This window comes from Xyrauchen texanus, chromosome 2, assembly GCF_025860055.1.
Source record: "Xyrauchen texanus isolate HMW12.3.18 chromosome 2, RBS_HiC_50CHRs, whole genome shotgun sequence".
In the NCBI taxonomy this organism is placed as follows: Eukaryota; Metazoa; Chordata; class Actinopteri; order Cypriniformes; family Catostomidae; genus Xyrauchen; species Xyrauchen texanus.
In genome coordinates, this window is record NC_068277.1 from 22276582 (window position 1) to 22297905 (window position 21324).

The 21324-nt window shown below is 38.9% G+C and overlaps 3 protein-coding genes and 1 long non-coding RNA gene across 4 annotated transcripts in view; 2 read left to right on the top strand and 2 right to left on the bottom strand.

Moving 5' to 3' along the window:
- The window catches only part of LOC127655029 (apoptotic chromatin condensation inducer in the nucleus-like), a 41035-nt gene extending 39793 nt beyond the window's left edge, over positions 1 to 1242 (top strand). The window contains exon 17 of the mRNA XM_052142620.1: positions 6 to 1242. Within this exon, the coding sequence (XP_051998580.1) occupies positions 6 to 296 (291 nt within the window). The 3' untranslated portion in view covers positions 297 to 1242. The remainder of the gene's footprint in view (positions 1 to 5) is intronic.
- On the bottom strand, positions 1238 to 10975 carry LOC127655034 (LIM domain-containing protein ajuba-like). Its single transcript, XM_052142629.1, has 8 exons — positions 8288 to 10975; positions 7080 to 7181; positions 5868 to 5935; positions 4800 to 4862; positions 4577 to 4707; positions 4082 to 4133; positions 3908 to 3976; positions 1238 to 2154 (listed from the first exon to the last, which is right to left on the bottom strand). Exons 1-8 carry the CDS (start codon positions 9780 to 9782, stop codon positions 2020 to 2022), a joined length of 2115 nt encoding a protein of 704 aa, XP_051998589.1. The 5' UTR covers positions 9783 to 10975; the 3' UTR covers positions 1238 to 2019.
- Positions 10976 to 14870: 3895 nt separating this feature from the next.
- Positions 14871 to 16812, top strand: LOC127663015 (39S ribosomal protein L52, mitochondrial-like). The gene is made up of 5 exons (XM_052154396.1): positions 14871 to 14910; positions 15153 to 15222; positions 15352 to 15419; positions 16495 to 16559; positions 16656 to 16812. Exons 1-5 carry the CDS (start codon positions 14877 to 14879, stop codon positions 16800 to 16802), a joined length of 384 nt encoding a protein of 127 aa, XP_052010356.1. The 5' UTR covers positions 14871 to 14876; the 3' UTR covers positions 16803 to 16812.
- A 2743-nt stretch (positions 16813 to 19555) lies between these two features.
- Positions 19556 to 20805, bottom strand: LOC127618191 (uncharacterized). Its single transcript, XR_007967409.1, has 3 exons — positions 20532 to 20805; positions 20385 to 20430; positions 19556 to 19888 (listed from the first exon to the last, which is right to left on the bottom strand). It is a non-coding gene; the product is annotated as an uncharacterized LOC127618191 (long non-coding RNA).
- Positions 20806 to 21324: the final 519 nt, after the last annotated feature.

Here is a 21324-nt window from a genome sequence, read left to right on the forward strand (position 1 = left end):
TCAAGGCCACACAGAGAGCTCTGGAGCGTACTGAACGAATAAAGGAGCGAGAGAAGAGGAGGAAGGAACTTCAGGAGGAGGAGGACAAAAAACGAGAGGAACAGCGGGAGAGAGCAAAAGTCCGGGGTGTGGTTGGACGTTCTGCTGAGGGAGATAGAGAGAGAGAAAGACAAAGGGGAAGGGAGGAAGAAAGGAGGAGAGACAGTAACAGAGGGCGAGGTAATGACTCCAAAACTGCAGGAGGCAGCAGAAGCTCACGGAGCTGTAGCAACATCTCCAGAGACAGGCGTCGCTGAGTGTGTAGTGTAAGGTGTTTGAGCGAGTGGGAGGGATTTGTAAGATCGGATTTGTCAGCATGGTGACAGCTCAAAGATTAAATTTCAGTCCTTTTTGACACTTAACATTTATGTTTTGGCACATATTTCAGTCAACACATAAATCATATAATCTCTCTAATTAGAGGATTTGTTTTATTTTTTTCCCACAAAAAATCTCAAATGCAACTCCATAGGTCTTAACAAAGGGACTGGTGGATGTTTGGTTTATTTTCTAAATTAATTAGGATGTGTTAATAAGTGCATGTGACATTGTTAGGCTTTTAAACACCAAAGCCAAGGAAGACCATATGAATCATCATTTATGTTCTTCTCTACATTGCAGAGTCTTCACTTTCCTTTTAATTTTGAGTTTAATTAGTGCCACTTTAGTCTTGTGGGTAGATAATGCAGTGTATAATTATTGGACTTATAAGTTCTTTGGTGTGATTAATTTTGTCAAGTTAGTCCAAATTTAATAGATTTCCATTTGAATGGAAAAAGTCCCCACCCAAATGTTTTGGTCACTATTCTGAGCCAGTCCTGTTGTTGACACTGATCTCATTGGGGTTTTTTTTTTCTTCTTCTAAATGTATTAAACGACTACTGATGTCAAGTAATGAAGCCACACTGTAGAGGAATTGTTAGAGATTTCTTAATGCATCTCACCACCTTGCCCTCGTCTTTTATCCTCCTTTTGCCCTGGTCTAATGAAGTTATTTACTGTTCATCAATGTGAATCATATAAGGCATAAATCTAACCTTTATAGAGTAAATAGCAAGAGGCCTTTTAATATTAATTTAAATTTTAATGTTTTAGTTTTGAAGATAATTTACAAAAAATTCTTTTTGGATTATTTTCTTTATGACTGTGCAGAATGTACAAAGAATCATTAAAAACTAAGGAAATTTTGCTTCTGCGTTTTATTGAAAGCAAGCCATTATCGCTGTCAGAATTGGCAGTGAATAGAGTGTGGAGACTTAAAATCATATTTATCCCCATTCCTGTAATAAGAATATCAAAGTCAATTTTAGATAAATAATCTGCAAATAACAGACATTTAGATTACAAGGACTTGTACTAATCATGGCTTTATAGTATTTGAAATGGGATTTGTTGGCATTATTACAAAGATGTTTAAACCTCATAAATACAATGCAAGTGTACAGAGAGAGAACAGTTTATTAAACAGATACAGGAATGCTTTTCAATCTTTTGCAATCTCTTAATAGGTAAACATGTTTAAGTGCAAAATCTTTGCTAGTGATATTAAATATAGAAAAATGTTAAGCCAAAAAAAAAATCCCTTGTTTTTATCCCTACAGCAAACAGTAGATATGGGAGTAAAACAGTATTCTGATATATTATCTCCCCTAATAATGTAGTAAGCAGACGACAATAGTCTTTAAGCTCAGAGAACTTTTATAGAAAATGTTCGTTCAGCAGGATTCAGTTGGAGCATTTCCCAGCCACTAGGGGGGATAATTCCTTTAATGCTGTGATTTGCATTTGAAATGTACTCTGACCTCAAGTCTCAAAAATCAGTAAGACAAAACAAATCTATTTTTCCCTTCCTCTCACTATCTTCAAACATAGAGTTGGAATAGAAGAGCGAGAGACATTAGACAAAATTTTACAGTGATCGCTAGTGTGCTTAAGACAGTACAAAGCCGTTTGTTTTGATCAGGCACATTAGTTCTCAATTCAGTGTGTATTGTTGTGAGGGGGAATGTTATGTGTGGTGCACACCCTGCTCATGTGACAAGAGTGGCAGAGGAGATGTGAGTCCAGAGGGAAGCACTGAGATCCAGGCTCATCTGAGAGTTGCTTCCCACACTCCTAAAAAAGAGGAAGGGAGGATTACAAGCCTCTGTGATAACATTCTTTTTTTCCAAACAGACCATGTAGATTTTTTATATATATATATATATACACACACACACACACAGGTGAAACTCGAAAAATTAGAATATCATGCAAAAGTTCATCAATTTCAGTAATTCAACTTAAAAGGTGAAACTAATATATTATATAGACTCATTACAAGCAAAGTAAGATATTTCAAGCCTTTATTTGATATAATTTTGATGATTATGGCTTACAGCTTATGAAAACCCCAAATTCAGAATCTCAGAAAATTAGAATATTACATGAAATCAATAAAAAAAGGATATTAAATACAGAAATGTCGGCCCTCTGAAAAGTATAATCATGCATATGTACTCAGTACTTGGTTTGGGCCCCTTCTGCATTAATTACTGCCTCAATGCGGCGTGGCATGGATGCTATCAGCCTGTGGCACTGCTGAGGTGTTATGGAAGACCAAGATGCTTCAATAGCGGCCTTCAGCTCTTCTGCATTGTTTGGTCTCATGTCTCTCACTTTTCTCTTGGCAATGCCCCATAGATTCTCTATGGGGTTCAGGTCAGGCGAGTTTGCTGGCCAATCAAGCACAGTAATACCATGGTCATTGAACCAGGTTTTGGTACTTTTGGCAGTGTGGACAGGCGCCAAGTCCTGCTGGAAAATGAAGTCAGCATCTCCATAAAGCTTGTCTGCTGAAGGAAGCATGAAGTGCTCTAAAATGTCCCGGTAGACGGCTGCGTTGACTCTGGACTTAATAAAGCACAGTGGACCAACACCAGCCGATGACATGGCTCCCCAAACCAACACAGACTGTGGAAACTTCACACTGGACTTCAAGCATCTTGGATTGTGTGCCTCTCCATTCTTCCTCCAGACTCTAGGACCTTGGTTTCCAAATGAGATGCAAAATTTGCTCTCATCAGAAAAGAGGACTTTGGACCACTGAGCAACAGACCAGTTCTTTTTTTCTTTAGCCCAGGTAAGACGTTTGACATTTGAAGCCCATGTCCAGGACCCGTCTGTGTGTGGTGGCTCTTGATGCAGTAACTCGAGCCTCAGTCCACTCCTTGTGAAGCTCCCCACACATTTGAATGGCCTTTTCCTGACAATCCTCTCCAGGCTACGGTCATCCCTGCTGCTTGTGCACCTTTTTCTTCCACACTTTTCCCTTCCACTTAACTTTCTATTAATGTGCTTTGATACAGCACTTTGAGAACATCCAACTTCTTTTGCAATTACCTTTTGAGGCTTTCCCTCCTTGTGGAGGGTGTTAATGATGGTTTTCTGCACAACTGTCAGGTCAGCAGTCTTCCCCATGATTGTGAATTCAACTGAACCAGACTGAGAGACCATTTAAGGGATCAGGAACCCTTTGCAGGTGTTTAGCTGATTAGAGTGTGACACTTTGAGCCTACAATACTGAACCTTTTCACAATATTCTAATTTTCTGAGATTCTGAATTTGGGGTTTTCATAAGCTGTAAGCCATAATCATCAAAATTATATCAAATAAAGGCTTGAAATATCTTACTTTGCTTGTAATGAGTCTATATAATATATTAGTTTCACCTTTTAAGTTGAATTACTGAAATTAATGAACTTTTGCAGGATATTCTAATTTTTTGAGTTTCACCTGTATATATGGTCTAATCTATAATAAAACAAAATGGACTCCAAGTACCCAACATTACAATCAGCCTATCCAAATCACTTGCCATCATACATACCTCACAGTGATAACACTCAAAGTGATAGTCTTTGTTCATAGACACCACCCTGAGGATATCCTCACTGCCCTGAAACAGACACACCAAACACCACAATCAAGATCCCTCTGGAATGTCCTCTAAAATTCACTAAAGCATGCACTGAAAGCTAAGAAAAATTAGGAAATTATTTACCTCAGCAGGTAAGATGGGTTGTAAACAGGCAGCGCATTTGGGAGCGAATGTTCTGAGGATCAGAAAGAAAAAGTTGTAATCCACGCACAAGTTGACATCCTAGTTTTTACATCTTTGGTGTCTTAGACCTTAAACACAGAGTTCTACATGTAGCCTATGTACATAAAGTGTTGGGGGACACGTTTTTAAAAGTAACTAACTTATTACAGTATTCTAATTTGGAAGACTCCCTCTTCTTGTACGGTAGCACTTTGTTTTGCCTCTTTATTATTTGAAGTGATTTTTCTTTTTGCTGTGCGCAAGTGTTTGGCCCCAACATAGTTAGCATACAATGACATGTCCATTGTCATTTCATGAAAGGACATGTTTTCAATTTCAGTAAATAAATAGGAAAATAATGTGCATTACTTGTAAAATGTTTTTGAAACACTTGGCAATGTCCTCACATCTAGCTCATGACACAATCTCACTGTAGCCTTGTTCAACCTAACAGACCTATTGTAGTCAGAGACGCAGTAGACATTGTTGAGGTAGTCCACTGTGAATGGCACTCCATCCAAAGCCTTTGAGCAGACAGTGCACCGGAAACATCCTGGGTGATACGAGTTCCCCAGAGCCTGTAGAATCTAAATTACATGTATAAACAAAGAGGTGTGAGCACCCTAAATTACACAGTATTCCAACATCGTAAATGAGCTCACACACACGGACTACATACCTGCTCCAAGATGAGGTGACCACAAACACTGCACTTCTCAGCTGCTTCCTGGAAGCCTGAGAACTGAAATGGTAACACGGAAACAATACCAAAATGTTTATAATGATGTAACTATTATATTTTAAAATAATACATAAAATACATATGTTAAAAATGGCTATAGATTGTTTGGCTTTTGCAGGAACTGTAATAAATACAGAGGAACAGGGCATATCTATAATTATGCCATTTTACTTCACCACAAGGAACTTTAAAGGGATAGTTCACCCAAAAATGTGCTCGTCATTTACTCGCCCTCATGCTATCCCAGATGTGTATGACTTACTTCTGTTCAACACAAAGATTATTTCAGCTCTGTAGGTCCATATTATGCAAGTAAATGGTGGCCAAAATGTTGAAGCTCCAAAAAGCAGCAGAGGCTCATTAACACAGGCTTAAACGGGCTGAAGCCCAGGGGCCTACAGCTCCCATGGGGCCCAGCGGGAGGAGCAGGTTTAAACACTTTCCGCCCGAGACGTGGTTGATGACATGGTGACAGTGCGCAACCGTTAAAGGCTGCAAAAATGAAACTCGAGATTTATAGAGAAAATGGACTTAAATATCGATGTGTTTCTCATCCACACATATCATACTGCTTCTGAAGATATGGATTTAAGCACTGGAGTCATGTGGATTACTTTTATTTTGCCTTATGTAATTTTTGGAGCTTGAAAGTTCTGGTCACCATTTACTGGCATTGTATGAACCTACAGAGCTGAAATATTCTTCTAAAAATCTTTGTGTTCAGCAGAAGAAAGTCTCACACATATGGGATTGCATGAGGTTAAGTAAATGAGAGAATTTACATTTTTGGGTGTACTATACCTTTAAGGTAAATACACAAATACCTGTATGTTTGCATCAGCGTCCGTTCACTAGGTCTGAAACAACCCTCACATCCAACCAGTCAGCAGCATTATTGCGTGTGACTCAGTTCCATTAAATAACTTCAACACTAGCTAAGGCAAATCGTAGAAATGCCACACAAATAAATCCAAGTCAAAATTAAGTATTATTCAGAGGTCTTACCATATAGTCCTCCTTACAGAACACAGAGCCATTAACATTGTAAAAGTCCTTGTTTCTGAGAGTTCGCCCTAAAAACAGAAAGAAAGCAACATGTTCAGACCAAAATGGTTACATTTCCACCAAAATTATTTATTTAGAAGTCTCATAGTTGAAATCAATCCCCCCAAATTCTCATTAATAAAACACGTCAGGGCATTTTGAGACTTGTTTTGAGCTTTTTTTGTAATTCCCATTATTGCGATTCTCACTGTAAAGCAGTGATTTTTATTTAAATAAGCATGAATTAAAAGGCAGTACCACAAATAATATTATGATATATAAATATTTTTCAATTTAAATATCCTATATATATATATTACATTACAATACTGACCCAGATGAGTTCTTGACCGATTTTGTGAGATTCCCCAGATACTGACACAAATGAAGAGAGCATGTAATCCTCAGAGAAATATTGGCCTTGGTTACATGAGATTTTTCTTTTTTTTAAAACCTGTCAAGAAAATGTCCTGGTTCTCTTTTACTCCAAAATCAAAAGAAATAAAAACTATTTTTCAAATTACATTATTTTTACATATACATTGTGTAGACTACATTATTTTCCTGAGAGTAGGAGGCTCATTTCTCAATCGCAATTCAAAAAAAGATGGTCATTATGATATTCTGCAATATAAAAATTTATTGTAAAGTTATAGCCAATTTTACAACTTTGTTGCCATGACAATTGAATGTCAACAAATCCTAAAACAACTGTAAAAATTACGATTGAAACTATTACATCTCAAATAATACTTGAGTTTTAACAGAAAAATTTATGTAAGTGCTTTTATAAAATTATACGCTTCTCAATTCTGCCTTAAACCCTCCAAAAATTTGGCCCCATTCATTGTATGTGCATCACTGTAAACTTGATTTTTGCTTTTTTTAAAGGACGGACAAGTTGAAATTATTTTTGTGATCATCAACATTGTGCACAAATGTTGTCGATTGAGCTTAACTTGTATTGAACCTGGAATATTCCTTTAAATGTCCAGTAAATATTATAACAAGGCAAAAAACCTTAAATCGGCTTCATTTTCTCAAGGCAAAATATTACTTTTTCTTTGTATTGATTTGGGGTTAAATACGACCAGGACATTTTCTTGATATGTTTCATGAGAATCACCCACATAATTGGTGTTGTTTATAGATTACTGGAGTCTAATAACTTACCACAAGAAACGCATGTGAAGCAGCCGGTGTGATAAAGGCTGTCCAAAGCCTGGCAGGCATTATCTGCACCATATACACCTTTACCGCACTTCACACACGTACCTGAAAGCAAATATACAACCACAAAAAGTTTGAGTACACTTTGAACAAAAGCATCAAAGACAAAATGGTATTACACCCTTTAAAGGCATTTCTCCCATACACACGCACACCTCAGATGGGTATCTAGGAAACCAAGGTCATTATCCAATCATACCAATTACACAAAATACAGCAGCAGCTCTGTCTGGACTCAAGTACATGTCTGTGCAGCATCGTACAAACTTTCCTGAGAATAACAGCCAGTGGGTTTGTTTCTTGTAGTAACACTACACACACACACACACACACTAATAAATCTGAACTGAGCTTGGCTACCCCTTCATTACGTGAAAAAGGCTAACAGGCTGCTAGATACAGGAATTGGATGTAGTAATGTGTCAGAATGAGGTAATGTCTTTAGACTTTACACAGGTGCTTTTCAGATAACAGGGAGGTTTCCTAGTCACAAACATATGCCCAACCCTCTCAAGACACAAACATAAGCCCAACCCTCTCAATTCAGTGTGTGAGAGAGCCTTCCCTCAGGACTCAAATACCTGAACTAAACAAGCACACGCCAGCACACGCTAGTGCACGCTAACACACATGAACACACCCTCGCTCAACCTGTGGCTGGCCATGAGCTAAGAACACTCACACACACTGAACCTCCTCTTAACCAAGCCTCTGTCTTACTGTATTACTCACCACTCTTTGGTATGACCACTGTAAAGCAGAGCCTGTAATTTGGGGTCATGCATAATCACTACGCTCGCTCTAGGCAGATATTTTTGCCTGTGCAATCTGTTCCAAACTCTCTTTAGTCCTGGGTGGAGGGGGTTATATATTTGCTCAGTGACATGCAAGTTAGTTATTATGGTTAGTAAGAAAAATGGCCTGAAAAAAAAGCCTAGTGTGTATTTTTGCACAAGTCTTTGAACTCATCATCTGACTGAATGTGTCTTGGTAATGGCAGGATCTCTCGACTGCTTTTTGTCTCAGAGAGGAAGCCTATACAAGTTTTAGCAGGTCTGAAGCAGTCCTCATCTCACCACATCACAGCTAATGCCAGAAATACATCATCAGTCATAACCAGACTAGAAATAGTGAGGAGTTAGTGATCTCACCAAAGTACTCCTGTCTGTCCATCGATATTGACGACTCCCTCCCAGCTGTCTGTTCCTCCAGGGATTTTCCTGCTGGAGTAGGTGCAGAGTTGGCCAGGTTGGTGGTGGTGGATATGGGCTGTTCTTTTAGAGTCAGACCTCCAAGTATCGCTTCTCCCTCCAGGACAGCATCTCTCAAAAGCAGGCAGGTGAGCTCTTGCTGGTAGCGGGTTCCAGGCAAGTCAGAGTGCCGTCCTGTCTCACCCACCCAATCTCCTCTTGATCCTCGCTGATCAATGCCCCCCCATTCCGAATCCACTCGGTGGTAGGTCGCAGTATGTACGCTCAACGCAGGTGGATACGAGTGACGACTGTCATGCACACCGCCCCCAACCCCTGACACCCCTTCAAGATAGTCCCTCCACACCTCCACTGGGGGCACTCCTGTTTTCCCAGATGATGATCCGGGGTACACCTGACCTGAGGTGGCGCCACCAAGTTGGGTAAAGGAAAGCTGCAGTTGCTGGGCAGGCCCAGGTGTATGGCGGGTGTCGTAGCCCAAGCTGATCCCGCTTGTCCGGTTACTGCTGCACCGACTTCCCATGGGGCTCCCTCCACCTCCACTAGCAGTACTGCTAGCAAAACTCGAGCGAGGGCTTGCTAATACAGATTCCTGCAAGCTGAAAGAGGAGCAAGGGCTTAATGCTGGTGCAGGGGGGAAGAAAAAACCCCCTACTCCACTGTCATGGGTTCTCTGTGGGGGGTGAGAGAGGGAAGCAGGTCGGCCAGTGTCCCAAGGTTCACCACCAGAGCTCAAACGCTTGTAGAATAGAGCTTCCTGCAGGGACAAGCGCTTATGACGCTCCAGCTCATGGAGAAAGCTGGGCTCTGTGGCAGCTGAACGTGGTGCTGAGTTGTGCGTTGGGTACGGCGGTGGTACGGATGACAGTGGAGGAGGCTGAGCAAGAAGCTGCTGACGGCGAACAAGCTGCTGGAGTTCCAGCGAGTAACGTCGCTGGTTCAAGGCTATGCGAGAATTGGGTCTGTACAGCCCCTGTGGGTCACCTTCGCCTCTGGGAGACTCGCCTCGCCTCAACTGGTCGCAGGTACCATGTCCCTCCACAGTTTCAGGCAGGTAGCATGATGCTCGCTGCTGGGGTGACCGGCGCCGCAGAGGGGCAAGAGTAGAAGGGTGATGTTCGATTCCAGGCCCACATTCCCCAGGTACTGTGGCCGAGGTGGTATTTGAGGCCGTGATTCGCTGAGATGCGCCCACCTTGCCAGATCTTCCACCTGACTGACCACAAACCTCTCCAGAGGGGGAGCATGAGAGGGGGAACAAAGACGTGCTCACAGGTGGGTTGTTTACTATTTGTGTCACAGTTCCAGTACTGGCATTGTTGATATTACTGTTGTTATTCACATTCGCCAACTCGTTTTTCTTTTTGCTGAATTTGACACTTCCAGAGTCAGACAGTTTTAGCTTTTGTTTCAGTTTGCTGCCAAGTCGATCCATTGTGTTTTTAATACAAACTTAATTTCAATTTAAAACACAAACTGAAATTCTCATAAATGCCACCTGAAAAGGACTAGAGTTTAAATAGTGTACGCCATTAATAGCCTACAGTGAATTACAGTGTGAACACAAACATCATTCAAGTGTTTCAACAGCAGATGAAATAACAGACAAAAAGATATGGATTATGTAACTCTTACATCCTAACAAGGCTAAATAAACTAAATAAAAAATAAACTAAATAAAAAAGCAGACTGTTGATAGGTAATACTTTGTGCTGCGCTACAAAAATAAATATTGAACTTTGAGGATAAATAAAAACACTATGACATTTTCTGCAGGCTACATGTCGCTCTAGTCAGATTTGAAAAGAAGCAGTTTGTCTCCACACTGTTTGCATGTGAAGAATTTGCTGGACATGCGTGTGAAAAGGAGCATGTTCATCCATTTGTTTGCGATCCCTTTCGCAACTACTTGTGGCCTTGTCTTATGGCAGTAAACATATGAACGTGTGGAAAAACACAGTTTACAGTCAGGTTTCAAAGAGTCTCTAATTCTCGTCACATCGGTAACACTGATCCGCTGCAACTGTTTCTCGATCCAAGTCTTTTAATTATCTTTTGGTTCTTTGTTTCAGTGGATTTATCGCAACGCAGCTGTTGATTGTTTAAAGAGAAGAATTGAATTAAAATACTGAATAAAATACAGCGTGGTCCTCGTTTCCTTTCAATCAATGGAGTTAAACACACGGGTTATGTGGATCCTACGGCCCCTTTCTGCCGCAACTAGCGGCTTTCAAAACAGGCAAGTTGAAAACCTTTTTCTGTGCAGATAATCGCTTTTGAGTCGTATCTGTGAAACCAAAAGCGCTTATTCCTCCTTGTTTCACCAGAAAAGTACACGGCAGATCAAAGCCTACCGATATCACGCAGGATTTCCACTTTGCCCGGTCCGGTCTGTAATAAAATATCCATTATTTCCCAAAAATCGTGAAAGTCTCCAAAAGCGCGTAACCCAAATAACAACAACAAACTTCACAGAGTCAACGGAAGTTCGCATATCGCTCAAACATATTCACAATGACGAACACGCACTGCGCACTCTACGCCGGAAAAGTGCACTAAAATGTTCAACGCACAGTTTCTTTCTTTCCAACAATTTTCCTACCTCCCCCTTTCTTCTTCCTCTGTGGCTTTTTTCCCGACCGGAACACCTTTCCCTCGGGCACCGCGCATGAATAGCATCCCACTATTTCGTCACACAGCCCAACATTTTCAAAAGACTCTGCCCCATTGGTTTAGCCAAGTGTTTGGATCAGACTTGTGCAAACAACCTGAACACAACAGCAAAATGTTTCTCCATTGTCTTACTAAATACGACGAAAACTTTAATTGATTCGTATGGGGTAGAAAACGAGTGGTTTACTAAATACATAGGCCTATTTAGTAGCAATATGAGACATTAAGGTTCAAAAATTGTGCAAAATGCATTTCAGCTGCAGAATGCAAACTTTTTTTATATTCTCCAACTTCTTTTCAAACTTCTTTTGCCTTTTATATAACGCGACCCATAATCGTGTAAATATCGTTAAAAAAATAAACAACAGAACCCCTTAAAATGTAACTATAGTTCCAGGGTCTTACATATTTCTGTGCCATTTTTCCAACCCTAAGGCCTAATTGGACGTGCCTTTCATCTGTGGAATGTGCGGAAGGATATCTGTAAGTTTTCTGGGACAGGGTGAGTCTGACGCATGTGTGCTTTTCGCGAGCGCAACAATGTGGCTGTTTTTCTTCTTCCCTATCGGAAAATGCCTCTCACTGCTCCATAGTTACCGAGTGGCATACATTCCGGTGACAACTGACCTGCTGTCGTATGGTTACTGTATTCAACCCCACCGAGACCCTCAAAAGATCTAGCGTTGTTCTTTTGTGTAAAACCTCGTTTTTTCCCTACCCTGGAGCTCCCTCCTCCCTTTCTAGTCTTGTCTGCAGCTTCTCCTGCGGTTAGTGGGAGCGCGCACGGCCGCGCGCTATGTGACGAGTGGAGACTTGTCTGGAAGCGCACGCGGGAATGTTTCGGCGCTTACTCAGCACTGCTCGCACTGATACACAGGAGGAATGAAGGGGATTGGTGGTGGTGAAAGGCAATTTACCGTTTAAGCGGAAGGCGTGAATGCGGCTCTACAGAGGCGCCGCCGTGTCGTGTTTTTAGGAGATATTTTACATCTTGAGACGTAAAAAGATTAGCATAGCCCGTCCGTCTGGTCAGCATACCTAAAGCTTTGCGCAGCTTGTGTTTGGTAAGACAATAGTAAATTAATAAACAATTATATTCTAAAGGCCATTAACAGTTCTAACAACTTTGAAAATATCCGTAGGCTGTACATAACAAAAAGCGAATGTAACCTAAAGACATTCCCGAAAGTACACGTAAATATATCAGTGGTTTATCTTTGTTTGGTCTGTGATTAGAAAGGATCAAATAAACCGTTTGGAGTTTATTCAACACGTGAATCAGCCGACAAGCCTGTGGTGGTTCTATTTAATGTGATCACAGCCTCATCTACTGGTAGAAATGACTTAAACCACCCTATTGACCTGTTTCATATGACGTCACTGTCTGACAGTGCCACAATGTTGGTGACTAAAGTTCATCTGACAGTCATTGCGCTGCGGGATGAGGCTTAAATCGGCGAAATTGTGTTTCTACTGCTGTTTAATTACCTGAGTCAAAATTGTATTTTTCTTTCAAAACATTTTTATCTTTAAAGTGACACTGTTTTGTTTAGCCAAAGACAAGCAGCGATGAAGAGGGAGAGCACAAATAAACACTTTAATTGTTTTATTTCAATAATTATTTCAAAATTATTCAAATATATCAGTTGTCTGTCAATGTGTCAAATATATTTAAAACACCATTGATTCTGATGCAATTAAACTGGAAATGCACTGAGAATGTAATTCATAATACCCAGACTGCATAAAGGTATATGATAAGTATTAACAAAAAAAGTACTATAATGTTAATATAAAGTATATAATTAATGTGTATGCCATGTTAAGTCAATAAACAACATATCATAAGATCATGAAAGCACATACTTTATTCACACCACTTTGTAAACATTAGTCTTATTCACTAAAATGCCTTGATTGCTTTCTGCATGTTCTTCATGAGTTAAAAGCAGCTCTTACATTCATACAGACAGAATCATCACAGACGTTTACTGGTCACACATCAGACTCGCCAATAGATGAATCATAGATAAAATATATTTAAAAGTCAGAGCTCTTCGAGGATTGATGCTCACTACCACCCCTCACAGAGTTCGAATCCAGGGTGTGCTGAGTGACTCCAGCCAGGTCTCCTAAGCAACCAAATTGGCCCGGTTGCTAGGGAGGGTAGAGTCACATGGGGTAACCTCCTCGTGGTCGCTATAATGTGGTTCTCTCTCTCGGTGGGGCGCATGAGTTGTGTGTGGATTCCGCGGAGAATAGCATGCGCCTCCACACACGCTACGTCACCGCGGTAATGTACTAAACAAGCCTCAACAAGATGTGCGGATTGATGGTCTCAGACACGGAGGCAACTGAGATTCGTCCTCCACCACCCGTATTGAGGCGAGTCACTACACCACCACGAGGACTTAAAGCGCAAAGGGAATCGGGTATTCCAAATTTGGGAGAAAAAATAATATTGAAAAAATAAAATACACCTTTCATGGGACTTGGCATGGATCAAAAACGTTTTTGAGTTTTTTCTTGATACGGTTTTACGGGTGTTTTTCAATTCACCGCCATTGTTTCTTCCAGCTGACGGTCACAAAGATGGCGGCTGTGGGGAAAAAGTGACGTCACTGAAACAGGTCAATACTGATGGATATATATCAGTGATGGAGAGTCCTTTATATTTGGTTGATGGCATAAAAACAAATTTTCTGTACTCGTAGATGTTTGATTTGGAATAATAAAAATATCAAATATAAAAATAAAACACATTTCTTTGAATATTGGTGACAATTGTTCCACCGCAACTGTTATACTTTCATACACTGACTTTTTAAATAAATATAAACTTCCAGTATCTGCTAAGGAATACGCAATTTGTCTTTGATGCTATTCCATCTGGACTCCTTCATTTGTTTCTGAAGCAGTAGATTCAAATCATTTAAAATGATTAATGTCAAGTAATTTTTATTTGCATAGCGCTTTTCTCAACACACATCATTTCAAAGCAGCTTTCAAAGCAGCATGCATAAAAAAGTAAGTGTTGAGGTCCATTTTTTAAAAAATAAAAATATTTTCATGAACTTTACGATTAATGACTAATGTCCATCCTGGATTAAATGCAGAAGTTAACATTGATGCATTGCCCTTTGTTGATGAAAGCTTTCGTAGGCAATTAATTGATAGTCTATGTATTCCATTTCAAGAGTATAGTCCATCAAAAGACAAAGGTGATGCAGGCAGAGATAAATGAAAGGAGATTTATAAGAAGATATTGTTTTGACATGTGTGTTTTGCAGCTTTAGCAGCGAGAGAATTGTGCATCTTTTCTTTGGTTGTATTTGAATTAAATTGTTTTGGTGTGACTTGAGTTTTTTTTTTTTAATTATTATTATTATTAAGGGGATCACTGGGATTGAGATTACTTTGGAAATTAAGATTGTTTTATTTATTTTATGATAAACACTTAGAAAAGAAAACCTGTTATGTCCTTAACTAATTTATTATGTTAGGTAAATAGTAGCCTATATCATAAACATATAAGGTCAAAGAAGATACCACATTTTGGACAATTTATGTTTGAGCTCTATCATTTATCTTGATACATTGGAGGGTGTAAGGAACACCAAGGAAAACTGCTGTAGAGACTTGAACTGTTACCCATCTTAGACCCTCCTGCATCTACGGCTCTTGAATATTCTAATACCCATTTGTACATAGTTATTTGTGTGTGTTTGCTTCTCTCTCTCTTTGCTCGTTTCTTTTTTCCTTCATTTCGTCTGTTATGTTAATTGTTATAATAAAGCATTACCAAAAGACTATTTTATTTTGTCCTTCTTGCGTACCGTAGACAGTAGAATCCAAAATGGCAGCACCCTTGAGGACGTTTTGTACTACAGGTGCGATTGCGAGTTATTTTACATTTAGCCGAGCGAATTGTCTTGAACATGTGTTGTTGCAAAATATATGCTTGTATTAAACTGAGCTCAAGTTTGATCTCTAAACTTTATTCTTGTAAAGGCACAGCGTTATATGATGGTGCTAATTAACTGTCAATGGTGTTACTGCCCCTGAGGCAAATAAGCATCAACTGAGTAAACCACTGTAAAATATTTTTATTTTTTGTTCATATTCTTTTCAGTGTGGAGGCAGTCTATACGCCCGTTTTCACTGTCGTGTGTGACCCATGCAGGAAAGAAATGGAGACTAGAGTGAGTTAGTAATTTGAATCTGAATTATCAGTTCAGTTACATCGTAATAACAACAGCTATTTCCACAATATGTATTGTCATGTGTTTTGTGCTATATCTTAAACTGCTATGCTACCTTTTTGCTTGCAGAAATGGTTTAGCGCGCAGCGGATCAGAGTATGGACCACTAACAGATCTGCCTGACTGGTCATTTGCTGGTAAGCTTAAAGGGATAGTTCATCATTTACTCACCCTCATGCCATCTCAGATGTGGATGACTTTCTTCTGCTGAACACAAAGAATTTTAGAAGAATATCTCAGATCTGTAGGTCCATACAATGCAAGTGAATGGTGGCAGACATTTGATACTCTAAAAAGTATATAAAGGCAGCATAAAAGTGATCCATAAGACTTCAGTGGTTAAAACCGTCTTTAGAAGCATATGTGGGAGAGAAACAGATCGATATGTAAAGCCCAGAGTATACTTCGGGTGTCCGCATTGCGGATCACTCTGCGCACAGTATGTGAGATGCAAATTGCGTCATCAGCAGGCGCCTAGGTTTTCGGCAGTGCAAGTTGAAGACGCATACACCTGCTATTGACTGTACTAAAAGAGTATCACAAAGTTGTAGTGGGAATGCGTCAAACGTGTTCATTTTTCGCTCGCGGTCAGAAGATTGTACTCACAAAGGCAATGCAGTCGACCAGGTGCGAGCCGATCCATAACACGTAAAGATGGTGTATACCTGGGGCTTAAGTCCTTTTTTAATATAAATTCTCCTCCCTGCGCATTAGGTGGCAATATACACAGCAAGAATGCAAATCGTCATAAACAAAAGAAAGAGAATATGAAAGTGGAGATTGACAGTAAAAAAACTACTTAAATATTTATCTGTTTCTCACCCACACTCTAAACCACTGAAGTCTTATGGATCAATTTCATGCTGCCTTTATATGCTTCAAAGTTCAGGCCACCATCACTTGCATTTTATAAACCTACAGAGCTGAGATATTCTTCTAAAAATCTTTTCTATTCAGTAGAAGATAGAAAGTTATACACATATGGGATGACAAGAGGGTGAGTAGACTATGAGAGAATTTTTATTTTTTGTTAAACTATTCCTTTCATTGTACAGCTTCAAAATTGTCAATGGCAACAAGAGGATGTTAAATTAAGACATTCTGTGCTTGGCATTCCTACTGTATCAGAGGGTCAGAATAACCTATAAACAGTTCTCATGTGAATGTAAATTTAGGCTCAAGAGTTATTTATTGATATATTATGAATTCCAGATGGAAGGCCTGCTCCTCCACTGAAAGGACAGATCAGAAGACAAAAGCAGAGAGAGGAGTTTGCGGTAAGACTGTTTCGGGATCAGTCGTCATAAATATGTTGTTGTTTTTTTTCTGCTGATATTTTTAAAGTTAATGCTTGCATCTCTGTCCCCATTTAGAGAAGAGCGGTGTATCTCAATGCAGAGGTGGATAAAGGGATGGAGCGGTGGCAGGAGAAAAAGGAAGAGGAGAGTCTGAAAGAAGAACAGTTGAAATCTTTAATGCTGAAACCTAAAGGAAATGTACTATTAAACAACAAAAAATAAAGACATTTGAAAAAGTAAAACTAAAGCTGGTGCATGATTTTGATATATAAGGATGATTACATGCTAAACATAGCCAATGGATGCTCATTTATGTTTTTGTTGGTGGAAAAAAAAGACTACCTAAAGGTTGTCTTATCAGAGGACAGTAAGTAGGCAGGCAGGTATTAAACACACACTTTGATAGGGAAAGTTCTGGGTTCAATACTAAAAGGAATATTCTGGGTTCAATACAAGTTAAACTCAATTGACAGTATTTTTGGCATCATTTTTTTATTCCTTTATTTTAAAAAACAGCAAATATCTGGGTACCAGTAAGGCACGTACAGTGGAAGTAAATGGGGGGCCAATCCATAAATGTTAAAATACTCCCTGTTTCTAAATTATTGCCACAAGACATAAACATTTTGTGTGTTAACGTGGTTTTAGTGTGATAAAATCTCTTGCTAAATGTTTCTGTGTAAACTCATGCCCAATTTTACAACTACGTTGGCATGATGATGTAATGCCACAAACCCTAAAAGAACCATACAAATTATTTAAACAACTTCGCTCAAATAATGCACAAGTTTGATCAGAAAAATTAATATAAATGCTTTAATAAAATTATAAGGTTAACAATTCTGCCTTTAAACCCTCAAAAAATTGTCTCACATTTACTTCCATTTTAAGTGCCTCTCTGTAACCTCAAATTGTGCTTTTTTTTTTTTAAGTAAAGGAGGACAAGTTGAAGATGTTTCGATACAAAGGAAGCTGTCACTTTAATTGCATCTTTTCCCCCTACAATTAAAGTGAATAATCTAAGTGGAAGGGGAACATGTCCATAGTCCATGTGATGAACTACATCCATGGTTATACTCTGCTAATGCACCTAGCCTACAACCTTTGGGTTATTAGCCCAGACCTTTAATCACCACACCACCCTATAGGAAGGTTGTTGTGAATAAGTGAAGGTTAAAACTATGATTCTTGACTTTTGTAAAATGTGCAAATTGTTTTAAGCATTAGCATACAAAATTCAACTCAACCTGACTATGTTTAGATAGTACTATGGACTATGTCCGGTAGTTAGTAGCAAAATAAAAAAAAAAATTCATTGAACCAACAAAAGGTTATTAACTAGATAAATATACTTGGCTAAAGAAAAAGTCTGTGTTTGGTCAAAGCATCATAGATTAAAAACAGCTCCCATAATGAATTTGGCAATGGCATAACATATCCCTGTCCCATGTATCACTCCACTAGGATGCAGTGTTTCTCCAACTACTTGTTGATCGGCAGCCATTTGTCTCTGACAATTCTTCCAGATGGAATAAAAGTTCTTCTTAGGCAGGTTGAAATGTTGTACCTTTTCTGCTTCCACACTTTTTTTATTTTGACTTTTTTTTTTGTCTGACGATCCTCTGTTTTATATAGACGAGCTGTCATAACATTACTTCCAATGTAAACAACAACAGAATAACAGTGAGATGAGGTTTAAATAGATAGTTAACAAACAAATCCCAGATTTGATGTCATTTTTAGAAGAATATCTCAGCTCTGAATGTCTGCATCTTTGAAGCTCCAAAATGCACATAAAAGCAGCATAAAAATAATCCATATGACTCCAGTGGTTAAATCTTTATCTTCAGAAGCAATATGATAAGTGTGGGTGAGAAACACATTAATATTTAAGTCCAATATATACAGTTCCACTTTCACATTCTTCTTCTTTTGTTTTTTGCGGTTCACATTCTTTGTGCAGGCAGGAGAATGTATATAAAAATAAATACCTACCATATTGCTTCTGAAGATATGGATTTAACCACGAGAGTTGTGTTGATACTTTTATGTTGCCTTTATGCACATTTTGCACCTTCAGTGTGCTGGCCACCATTCACTTGCATTGTCTGGACCTACAGAGAATGAAATATTCTTCTAAAAATATTTCTGTTCAATAGAAGAAAGAAAGTCATACACATCTGGGATGGCATGAGGGTGAGTAAATGATGAGAGAATTTTCATTTTTGGGTGAACTATACCATTAATATTGTTTATATCGCAAGAAAGTTTGCATCTGTCCTCATTAAGGAGCACAATATACAGCTAAGTCATATGACTGTCCATTGAAGTTGAGTTTTTTCCAGTGTCATACACATTTGAGATGGCATAAGGCTGAGTAAATTATGAGAGAATTAAAATTTTTGGGTGAACTAATCCTTTAAGACTTTGCCATATTGCCTCCAGCCTGAGAAAGTAATTAAGGGTGTTGCTATAGTGACTATTTTATATTAGCCCGCAAAATGCCAATCCACTTTCCCCCCTTCTAAATCTTGAAAATCAATCAGCGCAACCATGAATTATGGTGAAATATTATGTTAATAATTTTCTAGACAGTAACCTTGATCTTAAACATCAATTTCTGAATTGGTCTTTTTCTAGTCTTGAGGTTTTTATGAACAAGAGCTCAGACACTGTGACACATACTGTTTGCCATTGTCTGTTATTGTCAGATTTTCTCTCTCTCTCTCTCTCTCTCACTCTCTCTCACTCTCTCTCACTCATAGGTCTTCCTGCTGATTTCAGCAGCCTCTCTCCATAATTATGGCTCCAGTTGCTGAACTGCAGATTTTTTCCAGCTGGTGTTTTACTGGACGCTGGATCAGATTCAACAATTTTTGTCAGCACTCTTAAGACACTTTTTTTGTTGGAAGCTGACAAACACAACATGAAATATCCCACGGAAATCTCTCACACCATTTAAAGATCCTGAAATGTTTATATTTATTGTTTTAATAAACATTATTACATTAAATATACAGTAGTTGTATGTGTTATTGAGCGTATGTACACTTCTGTCTTCTGTGTAACTCAGACTATAATTTATATGTTGTTCAAGGATTTGGGAAACAAGAGTCAAGTTTTAAATATCTTTTCACATTATCTTTCACTTTGATTTTCATCAATTTTATTCACCGTTGTCCATTTTCCTGCTTTCTCTCTCACTCTGTCCCTTTCTCATGTTGTTTTGGTTTTTCACAGAATGAGATCCAGATGTTGCTTGAAGTGCAGAAGGAGGAGAGAGTGAGAGAGTGAAGGACAGGAAGGGTCTGCAGGAGGAGAAAAGAGAGAAATTAAGAATGAGGTGAGTGTGCAGTGCGCTAACATACAGGAAAAGAGAAAAGAAGATAAAGAAAGTGGGAGGTTGAAATCACACATAGAACATTAGAATATGGAGTTGAAGGGTGTGGAGATGGCAGTCTGGGGGGCTAGAGGTGTGTGTGTTGGAGGGATTCCTAACAGGATATGACAAAGCTAAGGTTACAGTATGTTAGTGTTTGGGCTTGGCCTGGGATTTTGCATTCAGCAATACACTTCTTGCTTTGTGTGTATGTGTAAGGGAGAGATGGAAAGATAAAGGGTGGGAGAGTGAGAGAGTGTTAACAATGGTTAGTAGGCTATTGCTAACAGTAAAGTAAAAAAGCTCCAATATCATCAAATTTTCCACAACTTGTGTTGTTTGGAGTTTTTTGTCTACTGAAATTTCTTTGTAAGATATTTTTTCAATGTTTGTCAAAGGAACGATCTAAAAACAACTATACAAACCATTGTAGTGACTGTACATCTATCCCTCACAGCCTTGTTGTCATTCCTGTCAAAAATTAAAGATTTCGCTGCTGTGAATAAGGTAGCCAACTGTTAGCTGTTAAGTCGTTAATATATTTACTGACAATTCTCTCATGATTTACTTACCTTTAAGCCATCCCATATGTGTATGACTTTCCCTCTTCAGCAGAAACGAAGTGAAGATTTTTATAAGCACATTTCAGCTCTTTTTGTCAAAACAATATAAGTAAACAGATGCCATTAGACTGCTCGCTATTTGATGGTACAAAAGTTATTTTTAGCAGCATACAAGTAATCCACATGACTCAAATCGACCAATGAATGTCTTCTGACGCAAATCGATAGGTTTGTGTAAATATAAATGGATTAAATCGCTTCATCCTGATATCAGTTGACCCATCATGGAGCTGGCGCGTGACATGCGCAATGGCATGTTCAGACGAGAAGTCAGAAGCGCGCACTTTGTGTACAAAAGAGGAACGAATGTCACACGAGAGTTAGGTCATTTCAAACAGCAAGCACTGCAGTGGGCTGAAGTAACGATTTAAAGTTAAAAACGTTTTAATTATCAATTTGCACGATAAGTCGTGTAGATTACATTTATGCTGCCTTCAAGTGTTTCTCCCACATATATTTTATAAATTATATTTCTAAAAATGGACCCCACATCCAGGGATAAAGGATATCAGACATCCAGATATAAGCTGTGATCTTTCTTTCGTTTCATATCACTCTGCAATTCTAAAAGAATAGGCTAATAAAATCTGCCTTATTTACTTCTTGTCACTTCTCAGAAAAACTGCAGTGTGTGTAAGGAATAGTATATACTAGGTTACACATACACACTGTCGCAATTGCAAGCAGCTGTCCAGGCCACGTCCTGCTCTGTGTTTATGTGTGTGTGGGCGTTTGTGTACTT

What these genes read in the sequence shown, in the direction of transcription:
- LOC127655034 (XM_052142629.1), bottom strand. Translation starts at nt 9,782, where the DNA reads ATGGATCGACTTGGCAGCAAACTGAAACAAAAGCTAAAACTGTCTGAC. An exon ending in GGACAGACAGGAGTACTTTG is followed by an intron (nt 7,182 to 8,287) that starts GTGAGATCACTA and finishes ATTTGCTTTCAG; the next exon opens with GTACGTGTGTGAAGTGCGGT. An exon ending in TCTGTAAGGAGGACTATATG is followed by an intron (nt 4,863 to 5,867) that starts GTAAGACCTCTG and finishes TTACCATTTCAG; the next exon opens with TTCTCAGGCTTCCAGGAAGC.
- LOC127663015 (XM_052154396.1), top strand. Translation starts at nt 14,877, where the DNA reads ATGGCAGCACCCTTGAGGACGTTTTGTACTACAG. An exon ending in GCCTGACTGGTCATTTGCTG is followed by an intron (nt 15,420 to 16,494) that starts GTAAGCTTAAAG and finishes TATGAATTCCAG; the next exon opens with ATGGAAGGCCTGCTCCTCCA. An exon ending in AGCAGAGAGAGGAGTTTGCG is followed by an intron (nt 16,560 to 16,655) that starts GTAAGACTGTTT and finishes GTCCCCATTTAG; the next exon opens with AGAAGAGCGGTGTATCTCAA.